The sequence below is a fragment of the Myotis brandtii genome, unplaced genomic scaffold (genome assembly GCF_000412655.1).
Source record: "Myotis brandtii unplaced genomic scaffold, ASM41265v1 scaffold251, whole genome shotgun sequence".
NCBI classification, from domain to species: Eukaryota; Metazoa; Chordata; class Mammalia; order Chiroptera; family Vespertilionidae; genus Myotis; species Myotis brandtii.
In genome coordinates this window covers 3,212,313-3,239,081 of record NW_005359516.1, presented here as the reverse complement: position 1 = coordinate 3,239,081, position 26,769 = coordinate 3,212,313, and the positions used below count along the sequence as shown (strand labels likewise).

The following is a 26,769-nucleotide window of genomic DNA, read 5'->3' as shown; positions in this document are numbered from 1 at the left end:
CATTAAAAATAGTTTCAAACATCTCACAAAAGCTTAGCCATTTCAAATATTTTTTAAAGTATATTCTCCCTATTCACTTCTGTATTTTAAAAATAAATAAATGAGATGAGGTGAAATGTATTTTAAACTGCTTCAAACATTATGCAAAGAATTAACCATGAAAAATGACTAACAAAAATAAAAATATCCCTGAATAAAATTCATGTGTACAGAAAATGATTCAGGATGTTATAAATAACTCATATGAGGTCAAGTAAACATGCACTATTTATATATCATTCTCTGAAGAAAGGGCATATTTTATTAATCTGCAGTTCCTTGGCAGTTAATAATAAAAGCAAGGTATATAGTATCAATAAGTCCGATTGCTGGGCCCAAAGAAAACTCAAAATATTTTAAGGTGAATTTGTTTCTTTTTCATTTGATTCATCTTCCATAACCTAGAACCAAAAAAAGAAAAAAGAAAGAAAACAAAGAGAATTTAAGAATTAAGAAAATAATTAGAAATTGCTATTTTATTGTTTTTAACATTACCTGAAATACTCTATTCTATAATAATGCAAATCAATAAAAATAAATCTATCAATAGCCCCAAAGCACAAGGTTTGCATCGTAACCTGGTATCCTAACAACATAGAAGCAAACTGAATATTAGCAAATTAATTAAAAGCACTGTTCTCTTTTCCTTGTCCCAAAAGAGGCAATAGCAGAGTCTCAGCTGGTCAGAGAAGACTATAAAGATTAATTGGTATTTCCTAGTCATAAGACTAATGTAATTGATTACCCCCCTCCTTAACAGAACAGCATCTTATTTATTTAAATATATTCTGGGGTTCTATACCAAACTGTAAAAATATACATTAGAAAAATGAATCCTGAGCCCTGGCCAGATAGCTCAATTGGTTAGTGTCGCCCAGATATGCCAAGGTTTCCAGTTCGATCCCCCATCAGGGCACATGCAAGAATCAACCAATGAACGCATAAATAAGTGGAAGCTTTCACAGGTTTGGCTCAGTGGATAAAGCATCAGCCTTCGGACTAAAGGGTCCCAGGTTCAATTCCGGCTAAGGGCACATGCCTGGGTTGTGGGCTCAATCCCCCGCAGTGGGGGCTTGCAGGAGGCAGCCAATCAATGATTCTCTCTCTTCATTAATGTTTCTATCTCACTCCCTTCCTCTTTGAAATCAATAAAAAATATATATTAAAAAAATAAGTGGAACAATAAATTGATGTTTCTCTCTATCTCTTCCTTCCTCTCCCTCTCTAAAAATCAATCAATAAAAAAATTTTTAAAAGAAAAATGAATCCCCCAAAAAAGTAAGTAAACAAAATATATTGGCAACTATTTTATCTTACTCAGATAAAAATTCATTTCAAACCTTAAAAAAATGTTAAGACTTTCATTTCTAATAAGTTAATAAAACTAATGAATACTTGAAGAAAAAAATAAAATTAATGTCTTTTCATGAGTTAATATATTACTCAAATAATAAAGAACAACTCCTTTGGTAAGGAAGAGAGTTATATAAACCGAAGAACTTTTTTTCTCTTCACCACACCTACTACAATTGAATGCCAATTCAAGTTTACAGTCTGACAGCCAATTCATCACCCCACCCTGGACAAGTAAACAAAAATGTTCCTTTGTCAATCCACAGTGTCAGCTAATGTAATTTTTTAAAAGGGATATGGCCAAAAAAAAGAAAAGGCATATGGCAGAAAATGGAACAAAATGTTTGTTTGTTTTTAAATCTAGACAAATCTGGTTCTGATCTGAGACAATCAATGGAAAAACAATTATCTAATGGTTTCTCTTTTGTGTTAAGTAAAAATGGACATTTACTTCCAAGGAATTGATATTTTATATCCAATCTCAGCAACACCCAATCCAAAAAATTTTATCAATCAACTCCTATTTTAGGCAGAATATTCCTAATTTTGGAATACCATTTCCAAATATTTAATACAAACTATGTGTAAGAACATGAACAACACACAAGGCTAAGTGTTGCAGAGGAATACAAAGACTGAGATATGTATGTGGGTAAGCTCTCAAGGAACTTACCCACAGACATAAAGTGAAACAGACACAGAAAGCGGCTTTGGACCAAAGTAGAGCTTAATTTTAAGCTGAGGACTTAAAAGAGGAGTTCAAAGAGGAGATGGCATGTGTTGTACCAAAAGGACAATTTTTTTCTTAGCTTCAATATTTTTTACTTTTCTCCTTTTTATTGAATTTATTGGGGTGTCACTGGTTAACAAAATTATATTTCAGATGCACAATTCCACAACACATCATCTTGTACAATGTATTGTGTGTTCATCCTCCTCAAGTCAAGTCTCCTTTCATCATCATTTTCCCCCTATACCTGCCTCTACCCCCCCACCCCCCACGTGAACTCCCCCACAACCGGCAATCCCCACAAAAGGACATATTTTAATACTACCCAGACATGAGTGATTTCCCAAAGGCACTAAAAGGAGATGTCTTCTCCTTAAAGGCACAGAATTACCTGAAGAGTTTTCTGCAAACCTCGGAGGGAAAGCTGCCTTCCAACTGATGCCAGACACTCCCGCTTCTCCCGTTTGGGTCCGAGTCCCCAGCGATTCGCCCGTATCTGGAGCTCAGAGTCTGAGACTCCCCCCTGACCGAAAACGACAACCGCGCTCTCAGCCACCAGCCCGCTTTGCGCGCGCACCTCCGCACCTGAGTTTTTTCCACACTGCGCCTCCTCTGAGCCTCGGTGTGCTGTTATTTTTCCTTCTAGTTGAAGAGTCTCTCCTCAGCCAGCCTTCCTGTGGTTCTGGGTGATGTCCGTTCCGTCTTTTAGTTGTATTTTTGAAGTGGTTGTTTGCGGCAGCAGTCTCCGGTGTTTACCTATGCCGCCATCTTGGTCTCTCCTGGCATACTGTTCTTAATATGTTTGCTCACCTTCTTGGCGCTATGTGTTTTAACCAAGGTCACCTCTCCGAGAAAGGTTGTCCAAATTTCTAACTTCCACATACTCTTTCCCTTCTTGATAATCTCTCTCCATAAGGCCATGTCTCCTGGTTGAGAATCACTGCAGTGAGGGTGACTATTACTGCTTAGAAGATGTTGTGCTATATTCCTTAAGTATCTTGGGGCAGAAAAATGCTGACAATAGGCTATAGATAAAGCTCTATAATTCTACTCAATAAATGCTCTGTTTTACTGTAAAACAAAGTACTATGATCTCTTGATGAGCTTCTTGCCTGCACATTTAAGAACAAGAAGTGGATAAATGTAAGAACAAGTAGTGGATAAATATGATGTACTGGAGCTGTTCCTCTAAAGCAGTGGTTCTCAACCTTCTGGCCCTTTAAATACAGTTCCTCATGTTGTGACGCAACCATAAAATTATTTTCGTTGCTACTTCATAACTGTTATGTTGCTACTGTTATGAAGCATAAGGTAAATATCTGATATGCAGGATGGTCTTAGGCGACCCCTGTGAAAGGGTCGTTCAACCGCCAAAGGGGTCGCGACCCACAGGTTGAGAACCACTGCTCTAAAGACTTCTAAATCTCATCTACAAAACACTATGATGTTTTGAATCCACTTCTAATTTTTTCACAACCAAAGCAGCAGTATGCCCTGAGTCTCAATTTCCTATGAACAAAATAGAAATGGCTCAATTAATATACCATACTATTAGGAGATTAAATGAAGTAATATTTGTAAAAATGCCTGGCACACAGTAGGTATTCATAACACTAAAGTTAATTCTAAATTAAAGAGTCATAAAGTCTGATAAAAATTGTAACACTAAGATCCAGCCCTTGAAGAAAATGTCAGGTCATGAATTGCTTTTCTTCTCAAATGTTTATTTTAAATCTATTTGATATTTTAATATTAAAACCATTGCATAATATTGGCATACCTGTTCTACGCCTTCTACTTCTGGAATATAAAACTGCAGCATGTTCTGAATTCCATTTTTCAGAGTAATGATTGAACTAGGGCAGCTGGTACAAGAACCTTGGAGTTTCAGCTGTACGATACCATCTTCAAAGCCCTTATATATTACATCTCCTCCATCTTCCTGCACAGTTGGCCTGTGGTCACAGTATATTTGTGATATTTAAGAGAATAGAAATTTTGATCAAATAAATTTAATATAACTAAGAGCTTAGATTTTGTATTGGTAAATTCAGAGTTACTTTTACAATAGAAAATAAATGAGGCTAGTCTCATTTATAATTTTAATTTTGTCACTTTCATTCATATAAATATATGCTCTACTTTTTATATTTAGTCTTGCTTATTCATTTTTTCAGCATTTAAAATTTCAAATTTCCTAATAATTATAGTAATTACCTAAGATATACTCAATTTCTTTTGGGTGAATACAGAGAATTTGACACATGCTAGCTTTCTTTTTCAGGTAAACTTTTCATTGAAATATAACATTAATAAGAAAAATGTAGAAATCACATACAATCAATTCAATTAATTTTCTCAAATAAATAAACATATCCTTGGGTGAGGATTTAAAAACAAAAGGATATGCATATGTTCAGATTTAGCAGAAAATGCTAAATAGTTTTCCAGAGTTATATAAACTTATATTCCCACAAGTAGTATAAGAGAGTTCCTGTTGCTCTACATCCTCAATAGCAATTGGTGTTGTCAATCTTAATTATTTTAACCATTCTTGTGGATGTGCAGTGATAGTTCATTGTGGCTTTAATTTGAATATTCACAATGACTAATGAGGTTGAGCACTTTCTCGTGTCTAGTGGCCATTTGGCTACTATAGTTTTTGAGTAGCTGCTCCAGTGCTTTCATAAAGAGACTGCTTCAGTCTCTGAATATTTGTTTTCTTAACAAATTGTAAGAGTTTTAAAATATAGTCTGTCATATATGTATTATAAATACCTTCTACTCTGTGCTTTGCTTTTCACTGTAAATGGCATCTTTTGATGAAAAGAGTCATAATTCTACTGTAGTCTAATTAATGTTTTTTTCCTTGATTTTTCTTGTGTCCTGTCAAAAAAACTATTTTTGAAAAAACTCAAAAGTGATGCAAATATTCTATTTTAAATTTCCTTTGTGATTTCTTTCTTGACCATGGTCTACCTCTGGTTTGCCCCCATTTCAAGGGTACAGTCCTATAGGAAACCCAACTAAGAGTCTGGATGTTTCTTGAGGCCCCAACCCTCCTTGACTGGTCCTAAACTCCAATTTCTGTTACTCCCAGAACCGTACAACTGTCAAAACTTTGTTTAGTGTTCCAACTGCTTTTTGTTTGACCTCTTAGACTCTTCTCTTACACAGCTAAGAATAAGCATGTGCCATGTGGAGAGAACCTCTGAGTGTTGGGCTTACTTTTTCTTAACTTCTCTCTAGGATCTTGGCCCTTTAAGTCAAAGCTTTATTGATCCAGAATTTTAATTGTTGTCTTCCCATTTCAACAAATTTGCTAAAAGCTATATGGTTTTTCTGATTCTTAGCAGCTGCCCCAAGCCAGCTTCTCATACTCTAGCCCAGGGGTGGGCAAACTTTTTGACTCGAGGGCCACAATGGGTTCTTAAACTGGACTGGAGGGCCGGAACAAAAGCATGGATGGAGTGTTTGTGTGAACTAATATAAATTCAAAGTAAACATCATTACATAAAAGGGTACGGTCTTTTTTTTTTTTTAGTTTTATTCATTTCAAACAGGCCGGATCCGGCCCGCGGGCTGTAGTTTGCCCACGGCTGCTCTAGCCTCACACCAAGAATCAGCAAATGCCCAGAGGGAAGCCTCAATGTGCTTTCTTCCCTACCAGATCTTGTTTGCTTTGTTAGCTATTTAATGTCTTCACACACAATTTTTTTAAAATTGTATTTTACCTAGCTTTTCGGGGACTTAACACCAGGGCCATTGGTCTGCTACAAGCAAAAAATCAGAGCAGGAAGTTCTCTACTTATTTAATTTTATTCTTTATGGATAATAGCCTAAAATACAAGTAATCCTCTCCTCACAATCTTCCCAAACACTCTTAACTAATTTTTTTTCTCAGAAATTTGGTATTATAACAATATAAACCTAAATGGTAACTGTGAAAGATAAAGTACTTTACTGATTATGTTTAGATAGTTTTAAAATTTGGAGTGAATATAGACAACTATCATGGTAACCTTCTGTGGTTTACATTAACTTATACTTCTTTTAAAACTCTAATATAATCTCACAGACAACCAAACGTAAATTGCTATAATGAAAATTGACTCTGCAGTATATATGATCTCAAGTAGAAAGATAAGCACATACCGTATTCTTGTATCTAATAATTCTTTAATCATTGCCACAACTTCATCATCTTCTTCAGATCCTAGAAACAATTACAAATAAAACATATTAACAGTAGACATTTCATATCAGGCAAATACAAGTACTATTAAAATAGGATAATTTTAACCTAGTAATTTTAATATTTCATCTATATAATAAAAGCCTAAGCGACCGTTATGGTGGAATGACCAGAACGACTGGTTGCTATGATGCACACTGACCACCAGGGTGCAGACGTTTAACGCAGGAGCTGCCCTCTGATGGTCAATGCGCTCCCACAGGGGAAGCACTGCTCACCCAGAAGCCGGGCTCATGGCTGGCGAGCGCAGTGGCGGTGGCGGGAGCCTCTCCTGCCTCCGCGGCAGCGCTAAGGAGCAGCAAGCCAAGCAGAAAGGAGCAGTGAGCAGACGGGCGTTAAGGAGCAAGGGGTCCCAGACTGCAAGAGGGCCAGCTTAGGACCGTGGGAAGCGGGCCTAAGCCGGCAGTTGGACATCCCACAAGGGCTCCCAGACTATGAGAGGGCGCAGGCCGGGCTGAGGGACCCCTCCCTCCCAGTGCACGAATTTCATGCACTGGGTCTCTAGTTAAAAAAATAAAAGCACAGGACATGTAGCTTGGTACGGTGATAAAGTGATTTGAGGGAAATGAAAAGATCATTCCTTCAATTCTCTGAAGAAAAATTAAGGAGTACTGATCAATTCAATATCTGGCAATAAAGGTGAGTATGCCAAAATAACTTAACCTACTAATGAGAGTAGGGTTTCAATTTTTTGATCAATACATTTGTAAACTTTCCTCATTCTCAAGGATTGAAAAGTGAAAGAAAAAAAGAGGTTGTTTGGATACTGATGGAAACTTTGAGACAAAAAGGCACACCTACTTTCTCAGTTAAGTTACATTTTCAATTTCTTAATTTTGTGGTTTTCAAAATGAGGATCATACTAAATATAGATATAAGCCTTGTGCTAATTTCCAAAATGTTCTCCAAGTCTAAGCAAAAAGTTGTTTTTAAATTTTGTTTCATTTTTGTTTTTCTTTTACTTTGTAAGGTTATATACTGATTTTCACCAATGCCTTTTTATTGGTTTTAAATATTTTTGAGAAATTTATTTACCGTCAGGAAAACTAAAAATGTAGACAATTCAAATTATACTATAACAAACACTAGAGTTCTAGCAACAACATGGGCAACAACTATCAATATTAGATTATATTAACTTTGAATCTTTTTAAAAAAAATAAAAAGTAATAAAACTAAAATTCTCTTACATCAGCAAACCTAAGTTCTGTTCCCCACTGTCACTTCCATAGGCAACCACTATCATGAGTTTAGTGAACACCCTTCTAATATATGTTTACATTTCCATGTGTATATTTACACAGATGAGATTCCACAATACACATTGTTCTATACCTTGACTTTCTCTATTTAATATATCTTAAAGGTACATCATGTGCCATATCATCATGTACAGATTTCTCAATTTTAAAAATAAGTACATAAAAATTTTTGTATTAATTTGTTTCTTTAGTTTCTTATTTCAGTTGTTTCTAGTTCACTGCTATTTCTAACAATCCTGCAGCATGCATGCTTGTGTAAAGTATTTATCAGTTTACTTTTTTAAGTATATTTGTAAAATAAATTACTAGTGATAGGATATTTGGGTCAACAGGTTTATATATTTTTAAAATTTGGTAGACATAATCAAATGGCTCTCAAAATATCATATCAACTTTATGTATATACCCATCAAAAACACAAATAACTGGCCTGGCTGGTGTGGCTCAGTGGTCATTGACCCAGGAACCAAGAGGTCACCAGTGAGATTCCAGGTCAGGGCACATGCCCAGGTTTTGGGCTCGATCCCCAGTAGGAGACATGGCGGAGGCAGCCGATCAATGTTTCTCTTTCATCATTGGGTTTCTCTCCCTCCTTCTCCCTTCCTATCTGAAATCAATGAAAATATATTTTAAAAAAACAAACACAAATAACTGTTTCATGCATAAATGGCATATGTGTGTGTAAATAAATATACTCTCCACTTTTCCTTTATCACTTAATATTTCCTTTTATATCTTTTTATATTGATATCTTCCAATCTGGTTCATTTCTTTTACCTACATATGTTTTTTAAATATGTTTTTATTGATTAGAGAGATAGAGAGAGAGAGGAAGGGAAAGGGATATAGACAGAATCATTGATTAGCTGCCTCCTGCACGCCCCCTACTGTGGATCGGGCCCAAAACCTGGCATGTGCCCTGACCTGGAATCTAACCAGTGACCTCTTGGTTCCTGGATCAATGCTCAACCTCTGAGCCACACTGGCTGGGCACTGCTGATATATTTTTTAAATATTTCAAAGAACATGCTTCCACATGCTGTCTTGTGTACATGTATAAGACTCATTTAGGGTATATACCTAGAAAATGTAACTGTACCATCTAAAGGCATTATGCAAATGTTTGTGTGTATATACACATACACACATAACAATATCTTTATGATACTGGAGAAAGGAAAATCTTCATCAACAACAAATATAATACTTGAGCTCCATGTGCAATTCCTCTTCTAAGTCCTTTACACAAAATAACTTATTTACAACAAAATACAAAAAGCACAAACACATAAAGGAAAAGGTGAATGTATGTGACTACATTAAAAAGAAAAACTGCCACTAGGCCAGCGTGGCTCAGTATTTGAGTGTCAACTTATGAACCAAGAGGTCATGGTTCGATTCCCGATCAGGGCACATGCCTGGGTTGTGGGCTCGATCCCCAGTGTGGGGCATGCAGGAGGCAGCCAACCAATGATTCTCTATCATCACTGATGTTTCTATCTCTTTCTCCCTCTTCTTTCCTCTCTGAAATCAATAAAAATATATTTTAAAAAAGAAAAACTGTGTTTGCTTTGGCAACACAAAAACTAAAATTGGATTGATAAAGAGAAGATTAGCATGGCCCATGTGCAAAGACAACACACAGATTCATGAAACATTCCATATTTTCTTTAAAAATCTCTGAATGACAAAAGCTATTCTAAACACAGAGAAAAGATAAGGCGTGGTTATGGAGATGATATCTGCTAGAAAAAAACTAACAAAAAACTGACACTCAGAATAGTTCTTAAAAACCTGGTAAAATTGATACAAAAAAACATGTAATTCAATTTTTAAAAAATAGGCAAAGATTATGAACAGGAAATATAGTGAGAAGGAAAATAATGACCAGCAAACGTATGGAAACCTTCAGGCTCAGTATCATAATACCAAGGAAATGAAATTAAAACAAGGCACCATTTTACACTTAAATACTGGTTAAAAAAATGTAAGACACTAAGTGATAATAAAGATATAAGAAAGTAAATTCTTATACACTGCTGATTTGTATGTACATTATAACAATTTATAATACAGCAATTCTACTTCTAGGAATATATGCTATGCTCTGGCTAGTGTGCTCCGTGGTTAGAGCATTGCCCCCACACCAAAGAGTTGTGGGTTCCATTCCTGATCAAGGGCATGTACCTGGGTTGCAGGTTTGCTCGCCACCTGCACTGGTTGGGACACATGCGGGAGACAACCAATCGATGTCTCTCTCTGTCTCTGTCTCTCTCTCTCCTCCCTCTCTTCCTCTTCCACTCTATCTGAAATCAATGGAAAAAAAAGGAATATATGCTACAGAAACTCTCCACATATGCACAAAGAGACAGTACAAAGATGCCCACTGCAATATTTGTAATAGAAATTGCACAAATAATTCACTTAAACATAAGAAACAAAATAATTAACTGTAGTTTATTCATATAATGATTATCCAGCACTTAAACTAAATAGAACTACGTTTTTTTCAAAATGGATGTATTTCAAAATGTTATACTCAGTGAAAAAGAGGAAAGTTGCATATAGTACAAGTTATTTAAAATTGAAAAACAAAAACCAATGTTATATATTCCCTGCAGAGACTTGTATTTGTAATAAATGTTTTAAAACAAACTGAGTTTAGCCCTACCTGGTTTGGCTCTGTGGATAGAGTGTCGGCCTGCAGACTCAAAGGTCCCAGGTTTGACTCTAGTCAAGAGCAAATGCCGGGTTGGGGGCTCGATCCCCAGTAGGGGGTGTGCAGGAGGCAGCCAATCGATGATTCTCTCTCATCATTGATGTTTCCTTCTTTCTCCCTTCCCCTCTTAAATCAATAAAATATATTTGGGGAAAAAAATTTTAAAACAAACAGAGTTTACATACATCTCTGGAAGCAGAAAGGGAAAAGGGATGGGGGTTGTAGGGCTTTGGCTGTGTCTTTAATATTTTATTAAAATATGGATTTAAAGCAATTATAGCCAAAAATTAACATTTGTTAAATCTGAGAGGAGGCAAATTGGTAAGCTTTATACTATTTTCTGTATGTTTGACAATTTTTATAATTGAAAAATGTACTTTTGTATAACAGATTCAATTTATTTACAGATTTTCAAAAACAATGGGCAAAACTAGTATATATGAAGTTTTATTTCCTCGGAATTGGTTCCAGAGCTAAATATAGTACAATGATAAAAATCTGTACATCCATGATTTCTGAAATCAAAGCAAATGAGAAGAATGTAGAAAAGCTTTTTTTTAAAAAAAAGATAAATATTAATTACCCAACATATCACCTGCTTCTCCAGAAGATGTTTCCTCAGTGACTAAGGGTAAGCCAGATGCAAAGAAATCCATGATTGTTGCATAAATATCTGGTTTCAGTAAATTCCAGTCTAACTCTTCACTTTCCTGTAAATATTTGAAGAAAAATGCTAAAATTTCTACCCAAGGGCATAGACAAATATAAAACAAGACTTCGTATCTTTTAAGCATCTTTTATATGTGTGTGTGTGTGTGTGTGTGTATATATATATATATATATATATCCTGTACTATGCAACAGTACTCATTTCTGGAGAATACATGTCAGGTCCAGTTCTTAAAGAATATGGCTTATAATGACTTTCAGAAGATACAATCCTAGAATATTTCTCATTCATTCATTCATCAAACTTGTACTAAGTGTGCTGTATGTATATCATACCCTATATAGGGGATATCAAAATGATAAAAAAAATATTTTTTCAAGAAGTAAACACAGTTAAAATACTGAATAAGGACTCTCTATGTTAATGAGGATAAAGAGGCCCTGGCTGGTGCTGGACAGTGTTGTTCAGTGGTTAAAGCATCAGCCCGCACACTGAAGGCTCTCGAGTTCAATTCCCAGTCAAAGGCACGTACCTGGGTTGCAGGTTCCATCCCCAGCCCCAGTAGGGGTGTGTGCGGGAGGCAACCAATCAATGTGTCTCTCTCACATCAATGTTTCTCTCCCCCTCCCTCCCAATCTCCCTTCCACTGTCTCTAAAAATGGAAAAAATATCCTCAGGTGATGATTAACAAAAAAATAAAAGAATTAACCAATGGTCCTGGCCAGGTAGCTCAGTTAGTTAGAGTGTTGTCCCAATATGTCAAGGTTGCAGGTTCAATCCCCAGTCAGGGCAGATATAAGAATCATCCAATGAATGCATAAACAAGTGGAAAAAATCACTGCCTGTCTGTCTGTCTCTCTCCCCCTTCCTCTCTCTCTCTAAAAATCAATCAATAAATATTTTTAAAAATTTTAAGATTTTTTAAAGGGCTGAATTAAAAAAAAAATCAACTAATGAATGCATAAATAAGTGGAACAACACAATGTATTTCTCTTTCCCTCTCGCTCTAAAAAAAAAATCAATAATCAAATACATAAGATATCTGACAACTATTAAAAAATTCAATTTACATATATTACTTAAGAGTATTGACAAAATCCAATGACACAACTGTAGAACCAAAACTTCTAACATGTCTTATCCATGGCTACTGGGCTAGAAGACTTGTGAACTGTCAACAAGACCAGTATCCTCGCCCTAACCGGTTCGGCTCAGTGGATAGAGCATCAGCCTGCAGACTCAAGGGTCCCAGGTTCGATTCCGGTCAAGGGCATGTACCTTGGTTGTGGGCACATCCCCAGTAGGGAGTGTGCAGGAGGCAGCTGATCGATGTTTCTCTCTCATCAATATTTCTAACTCTCTATCCCTTTCCCTTCCTCTCTGTAAAAAAATAAAAAAAATATACAAAAAAAGACCAGTATCCTCAAGAAAGAATCAATAACTATTTCACCCCCAAATCTGACCGACTAGTTGATTCCATTAAAAAAAAAAAGGTATAATTCTTAAACACCTAAATAGTACTAATGTCTAAAAAGAGAAAGGCAGGATATATTGTTTTATGTTTGTTTGTTTTTTAATATTTTTATTGATTTCAGAGAAGAAGGGAGAGGGAGAGAGAGAAACATCAATGATGAGAAAGAATCATTGATTGGCTGCCTCCTGCATGCCCCCTACTGGGGATTAAGCCCACAACCCAGGCATGTGCCCTGACTGGGAATTAAACCATGACCTCCTGGTTCATAGGTCAACGCTCAACCACTGAGCCTTGCTGGCTAGGCTACTGTTTTAGTTTTTTAAAGGAGAGCTCTTCAGTCTGACCAGGTAGCTCAATTGGTTGAATGTCATCCCGTACACCAAAATGGTTGTGGATTCAATTCCCGGTCAAGGCACATATCTAGGTTTCAGGTTCAATCTCCAGTCGGGGTGTGTATAGGAGGCAACCAATCAATGTTTCTCTCACACATTGATGTTCCTCTCTCTCTCTAAATCAATTAAAAAATACACACACACACACACACACACACACACACACACACACACACCTCCTCAGGTGAGGATTTAAAAATAATTATTTATTTATTTTCTTTTACATTTTATTAATTTTTTTTATTGCTTAAAGTATTACAAAGAGTATTACATATGTATCCTTCTTCCCTCCCCCCTTGACATTCCCCGGGCCTCCATATGTCTCCTTTCTTTTCCCCCTTGACCTTCCCCCAGCCTCCCCTACCAGCCAGTGTCTTGTGTCCATTGGTTATGCTTATATGCATGCATACAAGTCCTTCGGTTGATCTGTTATCCCTCAATCCTCCCCGGCCTTCCCGCTGTAGTTTGACAGTCTGTTCGATGCTGCTCTGCCTCTGTATCTATTTTTGTTCATCAGTTTATAATGGTCTTTATTATCCATAAATATTAAAAAGAAAAGGAAATAGTTTTTCTAGAAGGAAAAACTATTAGATGAAGTCTACTCAGACTCTCAGGAAACTTGGCTAGGGTCTATGCTTAAAGACTACAAAAAATTGGGGCTACATGCATAAGAATGATATTTTAATAGATTAAGAACCAATTTAAAGGCAGTACACAGAGCGGAGATAAATGGGCACTGCTATGGATACAAAAGCAAAACTAGTGACATGCTTTAGTGATTGGGAATGGGAACTAGTTAGAGGTAATGTTCTAAAAAATTATTTGGAAGATGGACCAAAGGGCTACCTCAGATCTTCAGTAAACATTGGGTTCTACTGAGTAAGGAAATCTTGGTAACAAAAAGAAAAATTTCCTGAAGTTGAATGAGACAAAAAGGCAGCATATAAGCTGAAAATACACTTACACATTTAGAAAAAAATGATAAATGATGCATAAAGAAGCCTCAGAATTATTAATTACAGATCAAAAGGGAAACAGGAAATCACTAAAGATGTCAGGTAAATGGAATAGTCCATAATGAGAAAGGTTAACTGAAAGAAAACAAATGCAGTCTGCTATTCTACCTATTAAATATCAATGTGTGCCCTCATTTGGAATATTATTTATTAGCTGTCATGTCATTAAGAAAAACTAGTGGAGCTGAAGAAATTTCAAAAAGGGTAACTAAATTATGAAGGGGAAGGGAAATGAAAGATGACTTACCAAAATCAAATCAAGAACAAAAACCCTGTAAGATATAATCACATGTTTTTATCTAAAAAAATCTTATATAGCATAGACTATATGTTAAAGAACTAAATAAAAGTGGCTTAAAATAAATACATAATTTCCTGCTTGTAAAATAAAGACTAGTTGCAAGAATTAAACCAGATAATATATGTAAAGCATTCATGCCATAGCCTACATGTTAGAGATATTAAATAAATGTTGGTCCTTTTTTCTCCCTCAAAAAATGTCAAAGAAAGAAAACTGAATAACAAGGATAGGCCAGTGTCTCTAAACTGAAAAGACTAGAGAGTAGTTAACACAGATTTGCTCACTATGATCCTACATTTGTGGGAAGCCACTTGAAGGCTGAAAATTCAATTTAGACACTGTTTCCTTCTAGAAAAATGTATTTGAGTGCACTATATGCCAGGCATTGTTCTAGGTGATCTTTTTTTCTTTTTGTTTGTTTTTGTTGTTGTTGTTGTTCTAGGGGTCTTTACAAGATGGACAATTTTTATTTTTACAGAGTTTATATTCTAGTGCAGGAAAGACAGGGAATAAAAAAAAAAATATGATTAAGATAAGCGCAATGAAGAAAATCAACAAGGGCCCAGCTGGTGTGGCTCAATGATTTCACGGGGACCTATGAATCAGGAGGTCACGGTTGGATTCCTGGTCAGGGCACATACCCGGGTTGCGGGCTTGTTCCCCAGTAGGGGTTGTGCAGGAGGCAGCCAATCAATGATTCTCTCTCATCATTGATGTATATATCTTTCTCTGCCTTTCCCTTCCTCTCTAAAATCAAATATATATATATATATTTTTTTTTTTTTTTTTAAGAAAAAGAAAATGAACAGGGCAATGAGCTCCTGGGAGAAGTGACACTTTCACAAGTATGGTCAAGAAAGGACTTTTTGAGAAACAGCTACAAAGAATACTGGACTAGATGTAACATGTTAGTGGACTAACCCAATATATCCACTTTTTGGTACATGAAGAACTCAGAGTAATCCTTTAAAATTGCTTAAGAGGAGTTGAAAGAATACTTTTTATTTTGATGGAAATTATACAAATGATTAAATTTGGTGTATACATGTCAATTGATTTAAAAGGATACATAGTTCAAATTTAAATAGTTCATTTCTCATTAACCTAGTAGACTTAAATATGAAACAGCCTTTTCTAGCAGATGCCATGTTAGCTGTTGCAATCGGTAACGTAAGAACTTAGAGTCCACTGCTTTTATGTATGAAACTCTGAAGGGTTATTGCAGGACAGTAGAATGGGTCAGATGCCATGATGTAAGTACCCACTTTGAAAGGAGATATATATATTCAATCATTCTGTTGGTCAAATATATATTTTGTGTGATTATTTCCTTCTCTTTTTACTCTATCAATTTACATTAAAAATTAGTAAAAATAATACTTGGAAGCCTAAATTCTAGGCTTGCCAAGGTTAAGTCTTGGCCCTACTGTAGGCTACCTATACAATCTTGAAGCTCAAATTTTTCCCTTTTAAAAAATGAGGGATCTGGAAATTATATTAAATAATTAACTTAAGAAATGTGAGAAGTAAACTTAACTTGAGATTTTTTTAGGTAACCGTATGTATAAAATACATTAAGAATGGAAATTCTGGAGAGCATTTGACTCAGGAAAACTAAAAGTGCTTCACATCTTATTTTATATCCCCCTATGTTTACCTTTGTGACAGTGATGAAATCTGGTCCAAAGAAGACACTTTTTACTCCTTCAATCCTAAATAATTGCCTGTGAAAAAAATAAGAGATAATAAAATGTTTAATTATGAAAAGTTTACACATAAACAAAAGTACAGAGAAAAATAAAAGAACTTCCATGTACCCATCATCAGTTTCAAGTCATGGCCAATCTTGTTTTATCATCTTCCCCTACAATCAAGCAATCCCACAATAAAAATATAAAATATTTTTATTACTGCAAAAGATCCCTCATTTCCCTTTGCATTCAGCCCTCTTGCTTTACCTCCATGTTCTATTAACTTTTGTTTTATGGAAATAACTTTTACTTTTGCTTTAAAAAATGTTTCCAGCTTCACTGAAATATAACTGACATAAAACATTGTGTAAGTTGAAGGTGCACAACGTGATGACTTGATATACATATATACTGTGAAATGATTACCACAATAAGGTTAGTTAGCACATCTGTCACCCTGGTAACTATTGATCTTTATGCCACTACTGCTTTGTCTTTGCTAGAGTTTCATATTAATGAAACCATACAGTCTTTGAGTCTGGCTTCTTTCACTTATCATAATGCTTTTGAGAGTCATCCTTGTTTTTTTGTATCAATAGTTCATTCTACTTCAGTGATGGCGAACCTTTTGAGCTCGGCGTGTCAGCATTTTGAAAAACCCTAACTTAACTCTGGTGCCGTGTCACATACAGAAATTTTTTGATATTTGCAACCATAGTAAAACAAAGACTTATATTTTTGATATTTATTTTATATATTTAAATGCCATTTAACAAAGAAAAATCAACCAAAAAAATGAGTTCGCGTGTCACCTCTGACACATGTGTCATAGGTTTGCCATCACTGATCTACTTTATTGTCGAGTAGTATTACATTACTAGTATATGGGCATTTACAATCTGTTTAGTCATTCCACAGTTGATGGACATTTCAGATTTTTGGGGATGAGGTTATTATAAATAATGCTACTATATAGATTTATGTGCAAGCCTTTGTGAGGCATATGTTTTGTTTTTTTGTTTTTAGACATATAATAATCATATTGCACTTACTGTCCTGAAACTTGCTTTCTTCACTTAACAATATGTCTTAGAGGTCATTCTGTGATGGTAAATATGGGTCCCTCTCATCCTTTTTAATATGTGAAGACTATGGATGAACAATGTTTATCTAACTCTTTCTACTGATGAATATTTTGGTTGTTTCTAACTTATTCCCCCACCAATAAGGCTACAATGAACCTCCTTGCACACACCTTGTGTACATATGCGGGTATTCTCTAGAGCAGTGGTTCTCAACCTTCCTAATGCCACGACCCTTTAATACAGTTCCTCATGTTGTGGTGACCCCCAACCATAAAATTATTTTCGTTGCTACTTCATAACTGTAAATTTGCTACTGTTATGAATGATAATGTAAATATCTGCAATGCAGGATGTATTTTCATTGTTACAAATTGAACACAATTAAAGCATAGTGATTAATCAAAAAAACAATATGTAATTATATATGTGTTTTCCGATGGTCTTAGGCGACCCCTGTGAAAGGGTCGTTCGACCCCCAAAGGGGTCGCGACCCACAGGTTGAGAACCGCTGCTCTAGAGAGTATTTTTCAAGCCCACCAGCAGGTTGTGAAATCAATTATGTAGTGACCAAAATTTTATCTAATAAAATAGAACAGAATAAAAAGAAGAAGAAACAAAATATAAGAATGCATCACACATTGAAAGGGTGAAAATGTCCCATCAAACACTTGTTTCATACAAACACACACATATATGTGTATATATATACATATATATTTGTGTGTGTCTATGTTCACATATATATGGATACCCGTATATGTATACATGTGTATGTAGTGTGTGTATTGAGTCATAACATAAAACATTTCTTATTGTGGCTTGTATCAAAAATTATAAAAAACAAATGCTCTAAGGTATATTCTGACAAGCAGCATATTTAGGTCAAGGAAATATGTATTTTTATTAATTAGAGATTTTAAAAACCATTCTTGAGATAAGCATATTTCTGACCCCCCTATATGAGATTTTAAAAAAGGGTATATATGGAGAAAATTATTTAAGTGATATTTTCCAAGTATCCTCGGTAATCAGTATCAGGCACAGCTTACTAAAAATGTCAATTGATACTGACTCTTATTATAAATAATTTCTTTAGCTATTAGCTAAAAACAGTTACATTCCAATGATTTTATTGTTTATGCTTTATCGTCTGATATATACTTAACTTGTCTCTACTTAGTGAATTTAAAAACTGTCTCAACTGAGTAGTTTGGTTTTTTAATTGATTTAAGGAGAGGAAGGGAGAAAAAAGAGAAACATTGATGTGTTGTCTCCTGGGGATTGAACCTACAACCTGGGTATATGCCTCCTGGGAAATCAAAGCCACCACCTAATGGTGCACGGGACGACGCTCCAACCTAGTGAGCCACGCCAGCCAGGACTTAACTGAATAGTTTTGTTTTGTTTTTAAATCATCCCATATCTGATAACTATTATAATTTATAGTTGTGAGTGGAATATTTTATAAATGACTCCATTTGAGACATCTAGAAATTCAGCTATCCTTAAGAATTAAACAAGTAAGCTTTCATTCCTTATTAAAAACAGTTTTAAAGATTTAGAATGGAGCCCTGGTCCATGTGGCTCAGTTGGTTGAGCTTCAACCTATGAACCAGGAGATCACAGTTCCATTCCCAGTCAGGTCTCATGCCTAGGTTGCAGGCTCGATCCCCAGTAGGGGGCATGCAGAAGTCAGCCGATCAATGATTCTCTCTCATCATTGATGTTTCTATCTCTTTCTCCCTCTCCCTTCCTCTCTGAAATCAATAAAATACATTTTAAAAAATAAAGATTTAGAATGAAAATTAACCATATTATCAATTTGATGGATTATTTTTCTTAAGTAAAGATATAAATTTTTATATCGTCACTAGAGGCCCAGTGCACGAAATTTGTGCATTGGGGGCGGGGGTGGGGGGTGGGGGGAAGAGGTCCCTCAGCCCAGATTGCAAGAGGGTGCAGGCCAGGCTGAGGGACCCCAGCGGTGCACAATCGGGGCTGGGGAGGGACACGGGAGGGCTCCAGGGCATGTCCAGCCCATCTCGCTCAGTCCCAATCGGCCGGACCCCAGCAGCAAGCTAACCTACCAGTCAGAGCATCTGCCCCCTGGTGGTCAATGCATGTCATAGCGAGCGGTTAAGCGGCTTTAGCATATCATTAGCATATTACACTTTGATTGGTCCAGATGACCGGACACTTAGCATATTAGGCTTTTATTATATAGTTTGATACAGATCTCTCAATACATCACTTTTCAGGAGAAGACTTTCCTAATATCAATTCTTAGTTTTTTACCCCTTATCTGAAAAGGAAGTAATCTCTGAAAAAAATGCAGTGCACATAAAAATGCAATAGCTAAATAAAGCTGCCTTAACCCCAAAGTCAGTTAATTACGTTTCTTGGTAAAAGCAAGTGAAAACTAGTAATATACCTAGCCAGAGGGGAGCGAAATGCTGTAGCTGGCGTGGGGAAATCCATGGTCCTTGTCTCAAGAACTGGTTTTCCAGGAATAAATTTTAAACTGTTGGGATTTGGGGTATCTTGTGTTTGAATGAACATGTGTCTCACTAAAAGAGAAAAAAAAAGAAGAAATAATGTTAATCTGGAAAATAAAGTAGTTAACAATTTATGGACTATGAAATGCTCATTTTCAGAGACCCAAAGAAGTAAGAAAAGTCAGTAAAAAGAAAATAAGACTTTACTGTCCAAACTGACAAAATAAGAATTTTTAAAGACAAGAAGGCAATTTACCAATATTTAGGATAACTGCATTGAATGCATTGAATTTTGTATTAATTTTGATTATTTAGATAGTTTTGCTACTCAACAGATTCTAGTAATAGCCTATACTTAAGTAGAAAGGTATATATATATTATAATTCAGGAATCATATATGTATTCTATTTGGTGACTTAATACCAATGGCTATCATAATCATAAATCATCATCACTGTGATATTAATATAGTAAAATGTTACATTCTCTTCTTCCAAAGTACTACCAGCCTTTTAAAGACAAAAATTTATAATAATAACTATTATTTATTGTGTGCTTAGTAGTTACATGCCAGGGACTGAATTGAGTGCTTTTTTAAAAAAAACAACTGATTTTTAGAGAGAGAAAGAGGAGATGGAGAGAGAGAAAAACATCAATGTGAGAGTGAAGCATCAGTTGGCTACCTCCTGCACACCCACTACCAGGGCATGTGCCCTGATCAGGAATTGAACCAGCAACCTTTCAGTGCCTGGAACGATGCCCAAATGAGCCAAACCGGCCAGGGTGGGTCCAGTGCTTTAAATGTAATTAAGCCTTTAACAACCTATGAAGAAGATACTATTATTCCCATTTTACAAATGAAGAAACTGAGGCTTACAGATAAGTAACGTGTTACAAAGAGTTAAGTAACTGCCCAAAAAGTGGTATAGAATTAGTGACACTATAAATTATCATGTAAGTGGGAATCTATGTGACTTACTTTCTGAAATACTTAAAAATTATCTTTTCAGCCCTGGCAGATTGTGCAGTGGTTAGAACATCAGCTCGAGGACCAACAGGTCCGATTCCTGTTCAAGGGCACCTATGTGGGTTGCAGGTTTGATCCCCAGGCCCAGTCAGGGTTAGTGTGGGAGACAACCAATCAATGCATCTCTCTCACATCGATGTTTCTCTCTTTCTCTCTCTCCCTCCCTCCCTTTACACACTCTCTAAAAATCAATGGAAAAAAATATCCTCAGGTGAAGATTAACAACAACAACAACAAAAATATTGTCGTTATAGGTTCTTTTCTTTCTTCTAGGGCCATGATTAGATTGAGAATGAATTCATTAAAGCAATAAAGAACAAAATCTTTAATTCCCTACCTTGTTAATATAACAACAGCTTGTAAGACAAAAGGATAGATAGTTAGTACTGGGGTTTTAACAGTTTTAAAACTATTGAACAGGCCTTTACTATTTATTATGAAAACACACCTTTTGACCAAAAAACACCAATTCTCATCTTAGAGCAGTATACTGAAATAGGTTAATTCACTAGGTTATTAACATGTGCTGGGCCCTGGCCAGGTAGCTTGGTCGGTTGGAACATCACCCGATGCACCAAGGTTGTGGGTTCAATACAAAACTAGTGAGTGCCTGGATACGTCAAACAATGAATCAATGTCTATCTCTGTCTCTTTCTCCCTTTCCTCCCTCTTTCTAAAATCAATAAATTAAAAAACAAAACAAACAAAAACATGTGCTAGGCAAGATGCTAAGCATTCCACATGAATTATATCACTTACTCCTCACATTCTTTCAAAGTAGTTTTTATCCTATTTTAAAAATGAGGAAACTTGCCCTAACCGGTTTGGCTCAGTGGATAGAGCGTCGGCCTGCGGACTCAAGGGTCCCAGGTTCGATTCCGGTCAAGGGCATGTACCTTGGTTGTGGGCACATCCCCAGTGGGGAGTGTGCAGGAGGCAGCTGAATCGATGTTTCTAACTCTCTATCCCTCTCCCTTCCTCTCTGTAAAAAATCAATAAAATATATATTAAAAAAAAAATGAGGAAACTAAAGCTCAATGTCATTCAGCTATTTAAAGTGATAAAACTGCCAATTTTCCAGCACTGACTTGCTTAACCATTGTGCATACTGCCACTCCATACTTATCAATGCCAAGCATAATAGGAAAATATATATAAAATCAGTCTTCCTATCTTGTCATAATCCTCATACCACACATCCTAGAAAAGATAGGAAAATATAAAAAAAGCAAGTTTTATTTTAAATTAGAGGTTAAATCTGGCAAAACATATGGTTGTTATGAAAGTGCTTTTCTTACAAGATTCTAACTTGACAGCTGAAGAACTGTTTTTGCACCTTGCCGTACAGTTCCAGCTAACTGATGTTGAGTCATTTCCTTGGTGAAGTAGAAATTAAAACTAAAATTCCATACATTTTGCTTATTTAAGTCACTGTTCTATAAAATATCAGTTGGTGACTTGGTGACCAGACAAGTCCTACAGAAGAGAAAAATTTTGAATGATATCCTCAATGTTCAAGTGCTTGGTTTAAAATATTTATACCTCTAACCAATAAATGCCTCTGAAAATCTGTGTTACAAGGAAACAATTTTTTCAATGGAACATTAAAAAAAGGGCTTCCTGCAAATATAAAGATAACAAGGTTCTTCTAACTGTGGTTCTGACCAATCATTTCTTGCAACCTTTCTTAATAATTTATTGGTAGCCAAAAGCTCCACACACATTAGGCACTCTTCCAATATTTGAAGAATTAAATCTGGCTTTTATTCTACTCAATCCATTTATGTAAAACAATATATACAGGAAGAAAAATGTTTAGAAATACTTGAAGGTAAGAACCATAAGTATAAAAAAATTTGTTGAGAACAAAATCTGAGGTAGAAAAGAATATATGACATCACTATATAAATTTTCTTTTGACAATGAACAAAGCTATTTCAAAAAAGTGATTTGACTGGGTATTAACAATCATTCCAATTATGGTCTAAATTGGGTTCAATTAAAAAATGATTCCCAGAGCCGAAACCGGTTTGGCTCAGTGGATAGAGCGACGGCCTGCAGACTGAAAGGTCCCAGGTTCGATTCCGGTCAAGGGCATGTACCTGGGTTGCTGGCACATCCCCAGTAGGAGATGTGCAGGAGGCAGCTGATCGATGTTTCTCTCTCATCGATGTTTCTAACTCTCTGTCTCTCTCCCTTCCTCTCTGTAAAAAATCAATAAAATATATTTAAAAAAAAAAAATGATTCCCAGGTCCATCATCCAGAAAGATGCCCCTGAAAGTGTCATAAGGGTTACACCAGGATAGAAAGACTGATCTAAAATAATTGTTCCTATTATGCTTGTTACTGATAGGTAAATAGGTAGGCATAAGTTCCTCCAAAACAACACATTAATGGTGCTTAAAGTCAGTATAAAAGACTAAAATCAGCAGCTCTCCAATTCAGAAAGCCTAGGAGACCACATAATTCAGTCCCACAAAAATTTAAAGTCCAATAAAGTATCTTAATATGTTGAGATACTCAGTATTTATACCTAAATTATCTGTGATTCAAGAAGAGAGGCAAGGTACTCCTGGTCTTGCTCCAGTACACAGGGGAGATATGGTCTGTAACCTAATCCAGCTCATGCCATTAGCCAGTCAGTCACCTTCCAGAGCATGGCCACAGGAGGTGTTCAAGGCAGTGAAGGAAATGGAGATGGGCCAGGAGCTGAATCCACTATTACAGCTCCATAAGCACATACAGATAGGTATTTTACACACACATATCCGCCCTTTCCTCCCAAGTTTCCATAGCCACACAATAGCTCCTCCCAATATGACACGACAGTGGTCATATTTAAATAATTTTCAAATCCTATCCTCATACCTATTTCCAATATTAAAGAAAATAAAAGCATATAATACCAATCAGATTGTCAAAAAAAACAAAACCCACTTATTTTGACCAGAAAAAAAAGAACTTAAAATACAAATGATTCTTTAAAACACAAATTCATTTGTAACTTCTTTTTACCGTATTTTCATCTCAGAAATCATTTATTAAGCAACTCCTATGTTTCAGAGGATGTGTTATACAAGATACTGAAATTTCATAGCTCTATTGGACACTGTGCTCAGGATTCTTGAAATGTAATACCAATGATATGTGTAATCAAATAATTACACCAAAGCGTGATGTTATGGTAGGAAAAAAGCTATATTCTTTTATAGGCATCTGAAGATAAAATTTACAAATTCTCACCTTTTATGACCTACAAAATTTCATCCAAGCACTTTCATTAGCTTCTGAAATACAATTTGCTCTGAAAGAGGTGAAATTTTACCTGTGTTACGTAAGGTTGTAGATAGTGGGACAAGTGGTCTTTGTACAAACTGATGGAGAGGCTGTTTCTTAATGGTGTATGGATTCATCATGTCATATAATCTACATTTAAAAACAAATAAAAATAACATTTTAAGAATCTTTAAGTTGTTTCTACTTCTCATACATAAAACACTATAATGAAAATAACAAAAAAGCCAAGTTTTCATTTTTCTATCTACAACATTACTTTCACTTCCTCAGGCAAGAATAGCTACAATTTAAAAACAAGAGCTCAAGGAGAAATTTATATCCTTGATAACAGAGTGCACACAGGATAGTGCAGTATCTGTTGTAAGAAACAAATATATCTACACTGGTGATTCATAACCTCAAGTTCCAGACTCGTAATTAAGTTATGAGTGAAGGAGGCAAAGAACTACAAACTGTTTTTTTCCCTTATTTTAAATTTTTTTAAAATGAGATAATAGACTCACATGGTTCCAAATTTAAAAGGAAAAAGAAAATACAGTGAAAAGTCCTCCTTCTTTTCTGTTTCTACCACATTTCCCTAGAAAGAGATAACCTATACTATATGGTTTGAAAGGTATTTCAATACTTCAAAAAGTCTAGCAGAAAGTATAAACTGCTAAAGAAGCCAACATCTTTGACTGGAAGCATATTAGTACTGTAACTTTAGCTATTACATTACAACAGAGGAAGTGTTCATTGGCTATTTTTGCGTGCCTTTGACAAATTAAAAACAAGGAGAGACCTGGCCGGTGTTCTCCGTGGTTAGAGCATCAGCCTGCTCACCAGAGGTCACAGGTTCCATTCAGGTCAAGGGTGTACCTGGGATGCAGGTCTAATCCCCAGTAGAGAGACAACTAATTGATGTGTCCTGTCACATTGATGTTTCTCTCTCTCCTGTCCTGCCCCCCTCCCTTTCCACTCTCTCTAGAAATCAATGGAAAAAATATCCTTACTCCTCCTGTGAGGATTAAAAATAATAATAAAATAAAAACAAGGAGAAAGAGGAAAAACATTATTACTGGAAAAGAAATAAAAGGAGACTTTAGTAGTGAAAATTTTAGTAATCTGATGCAAGTTTTTGAAATCTAGTTTACTGTAAAATATTACAATTTTCATTTCACAGGAATCACTGAGGAATTTTAAGCATATATATGATCACTTTTTGTTTTTAACATCTGATTACTTTTTACGTACATTTTTTATTGTTGATAGTATTCCACATGTCTCCCATTTACCCCCCTTTACCCTGTCCTCCTGGCCCCTACTCACCCCCCCAGATCTTCTCCACCCTATTGCTGATGTCCATGGGCTATGAATATAAGGAATAAGTTCTTTGATTTATCTCTTCCAGTCCCCCCAACCCTACATCAAGGTATGTCAGTCCGTTCCATGCCTCCATGCTTCAGGTCTTATTTTATTAGTCAATTCATTTTGTTCATTAGATTCCACAAATAAGTAAAATCATGTGATATTTGTCTTTCTCAAATGGGCTTATTTCACTTAGCATAAACATCTGATTATTTTCACTTGCAAACTCATTAAGGGGAAGGACTGTCTTCATTTCTATGTCCCTGGAGCAGCTAGCATCACGGCCTCAGTTCTTTATCCCTAAAATGAATTTAATATTCACAGCTATCTTATAAAGACTGGGGCAAAGATGGATCCAAATAATCCATGGAAAGTGCTTTAAAACAGTGCCACTAGGCCATGTCATTAGTGTTCAATAAATGTTAGCTACCACTATTATTATGTAACTAGAGTCCTGGTGCACAAAAATTTGTGCAAGAGTAGGCCTTCCTTCCCCCTGGCTGCCGGCACCGGCTTCCCTCCTCCGGCCGCCGGCAGGCACCCGGGACCCAGGCTGTCTTCCCTCCAGCCCCCCTTTGTCAGGAAGGATGTCTGGTCTAATTAGCATATTACCCTTTTATTATTATAGATAGGAATGACTCAAATATAAGAGAGATAGGTAACTAACAAAAAGTCCTTCTTCAAACTTAATTCTTTTTTTAGAAATGCATTTAAGCTTCAAGAGCATCATTACCTCTAAAACTTCTTAAAATGAGATCAAATCCCATTAGGTTCTTTTCTCCTTTTGTTCCAGAAGCGAAATTGGGGTGCACCTACTTAACTCCTCCGTGCCTCTCACCTAACCCATGTTGGCAGATTATCACTGGAAAGGGCCCGCAGTGGGTGTAAGCGATGGGGGGAATGCAGGGGTCTGGGTTCTGAGTGCCACCCTCGGATGCTGTGCGACCTCAGACGGGTTACGACCCCTTTCTGGGCCTCACGGGGAAAATGAAGAAATGAGAGGAGGTATTATTTTACGACATTCTGACTTTTCGTGTTTAAAAGGCAAAGGAGGGCCGCAGGCGTGGCTCAGTGGCTGAGCAGGGACCTAGGAGCCAGGAGGTCCAGGCTCCATTCTGGCAGGGCACCTGCCCGCAGGGCTGCATCCCCGGGGAGGGGAGAGCAACAGGCAGCCCATCAATGATTCTCTCTCATCATTGATGTTCCTCTCTCGCCTTCTCCCTTCCTCTCTGAAGTCAATAAAAACATACTTAAGAAATAAACATAAATAAAAGGCAAGGGATGGCATGCACGTGGTGAAATGCTAGAGGTGCCACACGATTTAAAAATAGCTCAGGGGCGGCAGGGGTCAATGGGGGGGGCATATATTATACTTTCAACAATAAAGATTAAAAAATAAATAAATATAAAAATGGCTCTTGCGTTCAGGGCTCAACCCCAATGCGGCGACGGGGGCGGGCCCAAAGGCTCGGCCGGAGGCACCTTTCACCACTCCGTCCGAGGGAGTGGGCAGCGCGGTTACCGCTCTGCTGGCTAAACCCAGAGGCATCCCTACCCGGAGCTCAGAATTTGTCACCTACCGCCTGCGCAACCCGGCGGCACGGGCCGCAGCTC

General features: G+C 36.4%; 1 protein-coding gene across 1 annotated transcript in view; it reads right to left on the bottom strand.

Moving 5' to 3' along the window:
- Positions 1-249: 249 nt before the first annotated feature.
- NFU1 (NFU1 iron-sulfur cluster scaffold) overlaps positions 250-26,769 on the bottom strand; it is a 26,856-nt gene continuing 336 nt past the window's right edge. The window contains exons 2-9 of the mRNA XM_005867812.2: positions 26,736-26,766; positions 23,837-23,937; positions 19,419-19,554; positions 15,869-15,935; positions 10,942-11,068; positions 6,278-6,338; positions 3,903-4,077; positions 250-440 (exon numbers count right to left, since the gene is read on the bottom strand). Of these exons, the coding sequence (XP_005867874.2) occupies positions 396-440; positions 3,903-4,077; positions 6,278-6,338; positions 10,942-11,068; positions 15,869-15,935; positions 19,419-19,554; positions 23,837-23,937; positions 26,736-26,766 (743 nt within the window). The 3' untranslated portion in view covers positions 250-395. The remainder of the gene's footprint in view (positions 441-3,902; positions 4,078-6,277; positions 6,339-10,941; positions 11,069-15,868; positions 15,936-19,418; positions 19,555-23,836; positions 23,938-26,735; positions 26,767-26,769) is intronic.